This window comes from Vulpes vulpes, chromosome 11 (assembly GCF_048418805.1).
Source record: "Vulpes vulpes isolate BD-2025 chromosome 11, VulVul3, whole genome shotgun sequence".
NCBI lineage: Eukaryota > Metazoa > Chordata > Mammalia > Carnivora > Canidae > Vulpes > Vulpes vulpes.
In genome coordinates this window covers 2,023,490-2,035,318 of record NC_132790.1, presented here as the reverse complement: position 1 = coordinate 2,035,318, position 11,829 = coordinate 2,023,490, and the positions used below count along the sequence as shown (strand labels likewise).

The 11,829-nt window shown below is 46.1% G+C and overlaps 1 protein-coding gene across 4 annotated transcripts in view; it reads left to right on the top strand.

Moving 5' to 3' along the window:
• Positions 1-713: 713 nt before the first annotated feature.
• Positions 714-11,829, top strand: part of BBOX1 (gamma-butyrobetaine hydroxylase 1) — a 59,763-nt gene continuing 48,647 nt past the window's right edge. Inside the window, exons 1-3 of one of the 4 annotated variants that reach the window (XM_026018609.2) lie at positions 714-935; positions 8,678-8,931; positions 10,169-10,283. In XM_026018609.2, coding sequence (XP_025874394.2) covers positions 8,713-8,931; positions 10,169-10,283 — 334 coding nt within the window. In that variant the 5' untranslated portion in view covers positions 714-935; positions 8,678-8,712. Of the gene's footprint in view, positions 936-3,058; positions 4,666-8,521; positions 8,932-10,168; positions 10,284-11,829 lie in introns of those variants that run through there. The other 3 variants (XM_072725367.1, XM_072725368.1, XM_026018608.2) reach the window with 3 other exon arrangements.

Here is an 11,829-nt window from a genome sequence, read left to right as displayed (position 1 = left end):
AAGGGGAAAGGGGAAGTGGAAAGGGAAGGGAAGAGGGAAGGAGGAAAGGGGAAGGGGGAAGGGGGAAAGGGGAAGTGGAAAGGGAAGGGAAGAGGGAAGGAGGAAAGGGGAAGGGGGAAGTGGAAAGGGAAGGGAAGAGGGAAGGGAGAAGGGAAGGGGGGGGAGTCATTAAGTTTTCTTAAATGAGAAGGGAAGGAGGAAAGGGGAAGGGGGAAGTGGAAAGGGAAGGGAAGGGGGAAGGGAGAAGGGAAGGCGGAAGGGGGAAGGCTGAAGGGGAAAGTGCGGAGAAGGGGGAAGGAAGAAGGGGGAAGGGAGGAAAGGGAGAAGGGAAGGCGGGAGGGGGAAGGGAGAAGGGGGAAGGCAGAAGGGGGACATGGAAAGGGAAGGGAAGGGGGAAAGAGGAAGAGGGAAGGGAAGGGGAAGGACATGGCCAAGAGTGGGTGTCGGGGTCAAGAGTATGGTGGGTTTGCACTTGTTTTCGGGGCAGGAATTCATTTTTCCCTTCCTTCCTTCCTTCCCTTCCTTCCTTCCTTCCTTCTTTCCCTTCCTTCCTTCCCTCCTTCCCTTCCTTCCCTCCCTCCTTCCCTTCCTTTCCTATCTCCATCTCTGTCCCTGCACCACTCTCCCCCCATCCCTCCCCCCCCACCAAGCTCCCTCCGGGAGTTGCTACACCTTCGGATTGGGACATCCTTCCTCATTTGCAAGCCTCAGCCGTGTCTGGGGGCAGGGCTTCCGTGGAGCTGCCAGGAGCAGAAAGGCTCCCAAGCAGTAGCTACATCACATGTCAGATGTGGGGAAACTGCAGGCAGGTCAATCCGGGATGTGCCGGTTCCCAGAAGGCTCCCTCTCCAGAGGACGGTGAGGATCAAAGCTGACGTTTCCTTTCCTGGGCAAGTGGTGCGTGGTTTGGCGCCTTGAAGCACTTCTGAGAACAGGTACGATTAAGCTCAGCTTTGCCTTATTTGAAGGGCGCTGGGGCTGGGGGCTGGGGCGGGGGAGCATCCCATTGGGAACCCAGGCACGTGTGTCTCCCGGCCTGTGGGCCCCCACGGGGATGGGCCCTCGCGCCCCGAATAGGCTTGATTTTGGAATGCGGTGGATCCGATTGCTTCTTGGCAGCCTTCCTTTCCCAATTATGTTTGGCTTAGTCTGGTAGTCAAGTTGCTTGACAGTCCCCGGGCTGATCCAGAAAGCCTACCAGGGGACAGAGAGGACACTGTCTAAAGAGCAGACTGGGTGGCAGGAAACGGAGGGTTCGGGCTGGATTTGGAAACAGTCACCGAATGATCCACAGCCCAGCCCGAGGAAAGGGCCACATATTGTACCTTGGCCCTTTGTTAAGGCCAGAAAGCTGAGTGTGACGTGCTTCTGCAGGATACTGCTCAGTTAAGACCGACCTTTGTGTGCATTTTCAGTTCTTTTTTTACCCCCAAATGTAGCTCAAGAGGAGACATGACAGGTGTTTTGGATGGATTTTATTATAAAACATAGGATTTCTCATAACGAATACATGTTCTGGTTCAAAGATCTAGACCCAGTGCCCTGCATTACACCCGTCAGGGAGCACTTTGATAGAGGAGTTTGGATCGGACTGGGGTCATTCTACCAGAGTGAAGCTTTTTGTGAAAAGTTTTCCTTTTTATCATTTAGGAAGGAAGTGTTTGCACAAAATCTGATACTTTCAACACGGTGGCAGGCAGAGTGGTGAACCTACTCAAGAGAATGGAGACTGTTTTTTTTCTAATGGCTTTATAGGACTCATTACCCACAGGAGTATATTCATGAATTATTAAGTGGCTCAGCCACTTACTAAATCAAGTCAAACAAATAAATAAAAGACAACGGCCTCTGAGCTGAAGGCCCGTAGGCAGCAAGGGTAATGAGTGTGCATGTGCGCAGCAGATACTCAGGTTCAGACGTTCAAACACGCAAATACAGCCTGGTCAACCCTTACCTTACCAGGTGAGTTGAGTTTTATGATTTAAAGGTTGATATATAAAAGAATAGTAATACTGTCTAAGCCTTTATGGTGTAATGTCTGGAAAACTTCCTCCTCTTCCAATGATGCAATGTCGGACAGTGAGGTCAACTAACAACCAACAAACTCGAGATTTGGCGACTCTTTTAACAGCATATTTTTGGTAAATTAAAATTTTTGCCTGAGAAATTATTCAGCCACAGATTCCCCGTGACGTAGTTCAGTGTAGTGGGCAGGTTCCCATCTCCCCTGCTCTCAAGTCGGTTGCTTCTCCTGTCCAAGCTCTAGGTCACCTGTAAAATAGAAGTGATGGCGCAGAGCTCAGTGTTTTCCAGAGGATTAAATAAAATTAATATAATCGAAGGCATTAGCAGAGGGCCAGAACAGAGTAAGTGCAAAATGAATGATTTTATACAGACACACACACACACACACACTCTCCCACACAATTTACGTGTTTCCTGCATTGTGATCATTTTCTGATCCTACCACCCAGGAGCAGGAGGACAGACACGTTGGAGGACCCCGCTGTCCGATAGCAGGGCTGATGACTTACCCGAAGAAGGTGGAAATTCACATTTGATAACATGAGTCCTATTCCTTCCTTCTCTTACGAAAAACGGTCCAAAAAAAAAAAATTTATAGTCTTTTATTTTAGGGGTCGGTAATCTAGTGGATGAATCAGCCTCCTTCGATGTATCTTAGTAATTCCCTTCAATTTAAATTTCACGTATAGTAACTGGGAAGCTTCTCATCAACTTCCTGAGAAGCTTCTCCAAACCCCATGGTTCAAATTAGCTGTGATTGGTGTTTGAAGAAATTTTGCACCGTCTTTCATTAGAACCAGGAACTGTTTACTTTATGTGTGCAGTGGTGAACTGGCAAAGGCAGGGTGGAGCGGCCCCCCCACCAGCCAGCATCGTGGGCTTGCACATCACACCAGCATCTGAGCGTCCGTCATGCTCGCCTATCAGATGAGGGCACTGAGCCCAGTGATGGCACGAGTTGTTTCTCTCCGGCCCGGAGACTTCGAGTTCTGAGTTCTTTCATTTCCAAGATCAAGGCATAAAATAACTTGCAGAGCTACTTCCTTGAGTTTCCAAACTGCGCTCGAGAAAACCAGCTGACAGAACTTGAATTTATAAAATTTTTAAAAGGAGAGAACCACGCCCATTGCTGAAGTAGGGTAATGTCTAAAACAGACCATTTAGTTGCGCCAAACAGGAGCCCCAAATAAACTTCCATAACTCTGAAGGGGAAAAATATGGTGAGTCAGTTAGGAAGGAACACACACGCTCACACACACACACGTACACCCCAAGTGTTGGGATTAAATAAAGAAATCTATCCTATCAGGTTGGAATCCCCCTGCCCCGTGATCTGTTTTTCAGGACAAGCAAGTCTACTCCCTCCCACACAAACCAATCTGATTGTTTTATAAGCCAAATGGTAATTGTAAGGAGAAGCCAAGTAATAAGTCCTAAAGGAAAGAGACGTTTTTGTTTTATAGGTGCTCTTTAACTGAGCAAAGAGGACCCATTGGTAAAGTATATATTTAATATATATTTAGCTGGGAACATCTACTTTTTCCTTTTTCTCTTTTTTTCCTCCTCTTCGAAAAAACACAGTAGTTGACCAGATAACTCCATGTCCATGATGCTTCCACAGGGCTTCAATTTGAACAGGTCACGTGGGCTAAATGGAAAACCAGATTTCAACAAATCATACTCACGGATAAGCCTATAAATTTTTCAGAAAAAAATTTGCCTTTAAATACTGGTGATCCTTGATTTTTCTTTCTCTTTTTTGAAAGTTCATCGCATAGGATAAAAGCCCAACAGAGCTTTGAGTAACAAGACAGGTTAAAGAGGGAAACAGTTTTCCCATTTCTCTCTGCTTTTGTTTGGATTACCATTCACCTTTGTCATGAGTTGAGAAAGGGATTGTGAAGAGTAGAAATAACCCGGCAAGCTCCTTCCCAAACACCCAAACAATCGAGCCTCAGCAACACCCAAGTCTTTCCTGTTCTTCCACACTCTTGCCTGGGCCTCGGGCAGCTCCCATCAGCCACTGGTCTCGAAAGCACCTCCTCCCTCGAAATACCCTCCTCAGCATATCCACTTGGCCAAGCAGGCTGGTGGGGGGCCGGGGGGCCGGGGGCATCAGGTTCCCCTATATCTGGAAGTGTGCTTTTTCCTTTGCAGTTCAAACATGTTAGGTAGAAAAGGGAAAGAGAAAAAGGAAAGAGCGACAGAGGGAGACGGAAAGCTTCAAATGGCAGGTAGGAATGTAATTAGCGTTGGCTGGTTCAGATGCCTGTAGGTGTGAGCACTTGCAGCAGTCAGGGGGACATGGGCGCTGTGCCGTCTTCCAGCACAGGGACAACGTTTGTGGTAGCGGGAAATGTACCCTTCACGCAAGGTGTCCATCAAGAATCAAGGTATCAAGCTCCAAGTTTTGTAAAAATCCGTTCAGCCAAAACTTCTTCCAACCCGTCAATGAACACGTCATAGAAAATGAGTGGAGTCCGGAATATACACTGACAGGCGTGGGATGTTGGTGATAAAAATAAATGAAAAGAATTTATTTTTTTCTTAATTGTCTCACTCCCTTGGAGAGCTTAAGACATTCCGCGGACCATCTGCAGGCCGACACCCCCTCGCCTCTTTCTTCCGCTGCCTATTCAGGTAATCGCAGCACATGTTTCATTGGGTTATGATGAAGATTCAAGGAGTTATCGTCTGTCAAGCACTTAGCATGTGATTGGCATGAAGAAGGCATTTGGTAAATGTAAACGTTTACTATTATTACTAGTACTGTCAGCTTACCGTCGATATAGCTAAAACCAATATTCTTACTGTACAACCAACCTGGTTACTCCGTCCTAAGATCCCATAAACAGTTACCACTATTCTTCCAAACTCTCAAGGTAAAAAAAAAATAAAAAATAAGTAAAAAATAAGAAATCCTTCCTCATTAAGGTACTCATTTCTCTCTCTCTCTCTCTCTCTCTCTCTCTCTCTCTCTCTCTTTTTAACACTAGAAATGTAGTAATTCAAAGTCCCACATTTTGAAAGACATTTATAACCTGGAAAGTAACCATGCATCCTGAAAGGTACAGAATCAAGACATCCCACGTTATAAAGAATAGGCTGAGAAATTGAGTAGACTTGGAGACTTGGAGAAAGAGGGAATGAAGGAGACACGTGATTTTAGTGGACTGTAACTGAAGGACCGGTAGAGTGGGATAAACACGTCCTACGTGGTTTTGAAATCACATCAGGACCAATATGTCCAATGTATCTTAAAAGGGAGCTCTGTTGAGGTGCCTGGGTGACCCAGTGGGTTAAGCGTCCTGACTCTTGATTTCAGCTCAGGTCCTGATCTCAGGGCTGGCATCTGGCTCTGCGTTGGGCGTGGAGCTTGCCTGAGATTCTCTCTCTCCCTCCCTCTTTCCCTTTCCCCCAGCCTCCCCATCCCCCATACCCTCTTTCTCTCTCCATCTCTCTCTTTCTCAAACAGAAAAAGGTAGCTGGGTCTCCATATAGAGAAGGTGAGTTTGGAAGCCACATACGTTTATTCAGCGTGTGTTGATATTTTGAGGTGTCTTTTGCCTTTGATTATTGGCAGGTAGTTTGAGCAAGGGAACAACCCCTCGGTTTATAAATAGATCAGGTTAAGTACCAAAAAGAATAAATAACAAGATAAACAAATTAGGATACGTGCATGTAGTTTTTGTCCCCACTTGTGTTTTGCCTGTGGACGCTCCATCTTCCATGTTGATGCTTATTTGCTATGAAACCAGAACCTTTTCTACCTGTCGTCGGCTGGCCACCCACTGGAAAAGCACAGCCTTATACAAAGAAGACTTATAATAGCCTCATGTCTGGTACACAGAGGCACATGTCCGTACGGGCGTCGATAGGAGCGAGGAGTCAGTGTGCCTTCAGAAGCATTGATCCCATCCCGGGAGGCTTCCTCAGATACACTTCCTCTCAACGGGGGTGTCCGGGAGCCTCTCAGACAACTCGGGGTGCCATTCAGCCCCAGCCTTATTCCCTTTCTTTTGTAATTACCTCACTTTTTCTCGATCTCTGGAACCTCGTGGTGATCTTTGAACTTTCTGGTACAGCACTGCTGGCCAAAAGGGGCTTAGTATTATCTGAATGATGCGTTTAACTTTATATACAAGGAGAAATGAAAGATCTGTTTTCTGTGTTGAAGTGTGATTGTCTACCACCGTAATGGAAGCGCGCCTTCCGTAACCCGATTGAAGCCAGGCAAGGTCTTGCCTGTGGGCCAAGTATGGCCTGCAGCCTGCTTTGTCCAGCTTATGAGGTCAGAAGAGTTTTGCATTCTTACAAATTTTTTAAAAATAAAAACAAGAATTCGTGCTAGGGACTGTAGATAGCCTGGAAAGCCAAAAATATGTGCTGTCTGTCCTTTTGCGTGAAATATTCGTCACCCCAGAGTTAAACAGTCACAACATTTCTCCTTTTTTTGTCCTTACGTATGGCACATTATTTAAGGATCTGGTTATATTATTCTGTACTTACTGGAACCATCACTGTCCTCTGAAACCACCTATAAGGGAAAACCTGCCAGCCTCCCCTTCTGCTATCAGGGAAATTAGGCGCCCTACCCATTCCGCTTATGTTTGCACTTCCTGTGGGCCCCTTACTCGAAATCTATGAGGTAAACACCCAAGTTTGAACTAAATAATATCTTTGATGATTTCTCTAGGTCATAGTACTGCCCTGTGGCTATTATAAGGTATTAAGAAAAAAAAACTGGATGAGGGTTCCTGGGTAGGCATAAGCACATGAGGCCCTGCCAATAGCGTCTCTCTTTGTATCATTAGTGTGGTTGAGCTAACTGCAGAAAGCAGTCTTTTCTTGTCTTGGCCCGGCTTCATAACCTAAATCATCCAAGTTAATGATTTGAGGAGGTATATGTAAAACCATCACCTGAAAGTTGTGTTCTTTTAATGGAAAGTATTTTTTAAAGTTACGTTAATGGCACATAAAGTCTTCCTATCTGTAAGTTCAAGGAAGGCAAGGAGCTGTTTCGTCCTGCCTGACCTTGAATCTCCCAGTGTCTACTGCAGTACCTGGTACGTAGGCGGGCGGAATCTACTACGTAGAAGGGGCCTGTTTGCGTGTGTGTGTGTGTGTGTGTGTGTGTGTGTGTGTGGATGTGCCTCCCCTTCATCCCATGACAGCAAAGTCCCGTTTCTATGGTCACGTGTCACCTTCTGCTAATGAGGAGCTCATCATTATATGGAACAAGTGAAGGTGTTCTACTTCTTCTTTGTCAATCTGAAATCCTAGAATATTGTATGGAGGGGAGTGAGACTGACACAATTGGACAGTGACACGTCGACCCAATTTCAGAAGGCCAAATATGTAGTCGTTAATGGAATCCTAGTCAACGCTGAGGTGCTCAGTCCGCAATGCCTTGTGGCTCTCTTTTCGCTTGATTTTCTTTACTATAAATACTTCATGCCCTCAAAATTTGGTGTGTTTCTTCATAAAAAGAAGTCATGGATTCCTAAGGAAGGTGAAGATTCATAAAAATACTCAGTGAAGGTTTAGATTAAACTAAACCAGAATACGTGGGGTGCCCAGGTGCCTCAGTCGGTTAGGCGTCTGCCTTCGGCTCAGGTCATGACCTCAGGGTCCTGGGATCGAGCCCCACGTCAGGCTCCCTGCTCAGTGAGGATTTGCTTCTCCCTCTGCTTCTGCCCCTTCTGCTGCTCATGCTCTCTCTCTCTCAAATAAATAAATCTTTTAAAAAACAAACTAACCATAATATCAAGGCACACTATTTTAAAACATAAAAATCCCAGAGAAATAAAGTGAGACAAGAGTGGTTGCTCGCAGAGCCTGGGAACTTTTATACTGCATTTAGAAAATGAATCGTATAAGTAAAAAAGTAGATGATGGAAGAGAAATAGCACAATGCACTGGGTGATAGTACCTCCTAGAATAAATAAATTGCATTAAAATCCCCCTCAGTAGAACAAATGTACTAATTTAGCATCTTAAAAGCATTTTTCCCCCAAAAGGCATGTGCAATTGAATGTCAGTTAAAATAGCACAGAGATGATTAGTTGTACCTTCAATGTGTGGGGTGTTTTTCTCCCTTAAGAAATTTTCGGAGCATCTGGGGAATCCCTGGGTGGCTCAGCGGTTTGGTGCCTGCCTTGGGCCCAGGGCGTGATCCTGGAGTCCCAGGATCGAGTCCCACGTCGGGCTCTGGGCATGGAGCCTGCTTCTCCCTCTGCCTGTGTCTCTGCCTCTCTCTCTCTGTGTCTCTCATGAATAAATAGATAAAATCTTTAAAAAAAAGAAAAATTCTCAGAGCTTTTAAGCAAACACAATTATGAAAGTGCGTATGTCATTGGTTCGGAACTTACCTAAAATTTCTGGGGAAAAAACCACAAGGAACTCTTTTCCTCTGGATCCTGATTCGGCATGTTGACCTATCTTATTTACTTTTAGCCACTGTGTTTCTGTTTACAGCACATGAAACACTCTCCCCAGAACAAAGGTCCCAGCATTGATAAGTCAAACCCCAAACTCTGGCAGCGGACTGAACGGCAGGAGCCAGAGTCCCCTTGAATTGTTCGCACTCTTAGAAGTCAAGTTCAGACTCGATCTGCCTGAGATTCCTTGTAACTGGGATTTGTCGCAGCAGGTCGCTGACAGGATTCACCTGCAAGGAGCAGAAACATGCACTGTGCCATCCAAAAGGCAGAGGTGCTGGATGGGGCTCATCTGATGCAGATCTTGTGGCACGATGGCGCGGAGTCTCTCTACCCGGCTGTGTGGCTGAGAGACAACTGCCAGTGCCCCGACTGCTACCTGGACTCGGCAAAAGCACGGAAACTTCTCGTCGAAGCTCTTGATGTGAACATTGTTATTAAAGGCTTGACATTCGACAGAAGAAAGGTAATCGGCTCTAAACTCTCTCTCCTTTCCCTCCCAGGTTGAACGAAGGGCCTAGTCTCCGCTAACTCAAATAGTGAACTCTTTCTTCGTCATTTGATTGTACCTATAAAGTACCTATAGAACCACGTGCGCCTGGTGCCAAGTAAGCTTGCTCGGTAAATGGGGGCTCCTCTTACTGCCACTGCCATCTCTACCACTACTCTTGTGGCAGTGTTGCTCAGCATTCCTTCAGTGCATGACAGCCCCAGGCCCGGGCAGGGGACTTCTACAAGAAAAAGGAAGCTTCTGGGCTTTAGTTTCCTCACCTGTAAAGTAGGGGTACTGGCAGGGCTTATCCGTGGAGGTGACACGAGGATTCAGCGAGCAGATGTGGGTGGAAACGCTCACCACGGTGTCCGGCTCGCAGCGAGCACCCAGAAACGCGGACTGATTAACGCATTTTGAGTCAAATGAGAGAGTCGATAGGCAAGGCCTGTTTTAGGATTCCCCAAAAACGTGGCTCTCAAAACCACAGACTGGATGTGACCAGCAGCCTGTGCTTCTCCCAGACTCACCAGGAGAGTTAGCAGGAGAGCAAGTGTGACCAGCGAGGTCACGGCTCTCCCCCCGACTCCTGTCGCCATCTGGGCTCAAGGACTTTATTCCCAGGGTTCACTGGTCACTCGCTGTGTGACCTTAGAACCACTATATACCCTTCCGTCCCTCACTTGAAAAACGTGACTACTAGTAGTTCCTTCCTGCTAGAGTCGCACGAGGACAGGAAGAGTTATGCCTGTGGTGCTCGTCTTACAGGACAAGGGGCGGTTGTCACTGTCACTGATTATGATGACGGTGTGTCTCCTCATCATCCCTCCGAGCTCTGGCACTCCTAGAGGGGTACTGAACTCCGTGATGTCTGACTTCAAGCCATCACAGGACGTTTGGAAATGACAGGTGTAGAGGCCACAGCACAAGAACTCCGCATCTAGCTTGGTTTTATTTCTTACGTGGCGTCCAAGAGGCCTCCGACCACACCTGTATCCCCTCGGCTTTCAGCTTGCTTGTCTTCCAAGGCCTGCAAGTACATATGTGAAAACACACACACACACACACACACACACACACACAATAAATAAATAAAAGACTAAAGGCTAATTGCATCCCCTGATTATCTTAAGGTGACCTTCAGAAACAGCTACAGGGAACCCAAGGGCATGTGCGCAGAATACAAGGTGACACTCGCTTTCTGTGTTACCAGGTTTGCATCACGTGGCCGAACGAGCATTGCAGTGAATTTGAATCCGACTGGCTGAAGAAAAGATGCTTTTCACAACAGGCCAGAGAAAAACTCCAGAGAGAATTGTTTTTCCCAGGTAACCTTGACCATGGCCGTCAATGTCTTTTAAAAACTTGTAAGACATTTTGCCCAGAAGCCAATTCAAAGCCTTGTGCTTTGGTTAAGACGTTATCGTAATTTATGCGGGATGTTTAATGATTTACCAGCACAGATCATTTGTTAGGATAAAAGGAAATATAGACGAGTTCTAGACATCCTAAAGAGACAGGAAGGGAAGAGGGACAGCAAACTTGTCCCCTTGTCGTCTAACATGAACCCAGCACACTGGATACTCCCTGAGTGACCGCGGCAAAGGAGTAGGTGGGGGAAGCAGACGTGCCCTTCTTATCTTTATCTAAAACCAGAAAAACACAAAATCGACAAAGCAGGAATTCCTAACCGGGTACCCACAGATAAAATTATGTGATTCCCCTACAATACTGTCGAATGAGAATGGGAGCGTGTGCATGGGGGCACGCATGCTGTGTGTGCTTAGCACATTTGTGTGGGGAGAGATGGATGGGTCTCAAGAAAATGTAAATGTGTGACCACAAAAATGTTCAGAAAATCTGCCACAGTTGGGTCTGGTGGGAAAAGATTATTCTTGAGCTGAGAGACAGGATAAAAGAAATACCAATACAGGTAAAAAGTTAATTATGTCCTCTCTGTATGCTTGGAACGTTTGTATCGTAAGATGACATGGGACAAAGAAAAATTCTGAAAATACCATGATTCCTGCGTATTTAGCAGAATCTTGACTTCTACGAGCACACTGGCCAGGCAGGTCTCCCTGAACTTCCTTTTCCACCGTTAACCAGATATATTGGATGAGCCTTGTTGAATGCTGCAACACCCCTTCTGAGAATTCTGGGTCATGCACCAAGACAGAGACCTCACCTCCTCCTTTCAGATCCGAAATTCTCAAACATGGATAGTAAGTGGTTTCAAACGCTAGGGTCCTGGGTTAGCAGATGTCACTAATTTGTGAGCTTGAGCCACGCAGCTCTGCTTTGTCCCATGGTCATCGGTAGGGCGCGACGTTGTCCCCTTCCTGTTCAGGCACAGGCCCATGCGGTCAAGAACTGGGTTCCTCTATGTCCCTAGTTTCATCATTCTGGCAACTGACCAGGTTTTGCTCTCGTGCTTTCTGTCTAAACTGCCAGGAATCCGCTTTCTTCTTTAGCTAGCTAGCTGGGGGAATCCAGATGGGCATCTGGGGAAAGATGTTTATCCGGCCTTCCCCCTGTGTGTGCACTGCTGGATTCTTCAAGGAGTCTCCAGTTACATAACTGAGTAGCAATTATCTGGGTCAAATAGCACTTTCACGAATGTATTATTATTTTTTATTTATTTTAGATTTCTTCTGGTACTCAAAATATTTTTCCTTAACTCTGCCCCGATTTTGTAATCCAGTTGGATTTTGCTTTCATTTCCTTCAAGTTCTTCTTTTGATTATTCGAGGAGGGGAGAAAGCCAACGGTTTATTATTACAGCGTAAGCTTTTAAGCTTTGTAAAAAGATACAGCCACCCTCCTCCATTAATACTTCTCGACGAACGCAGTTTTATAGCTTCCATTTCTCAG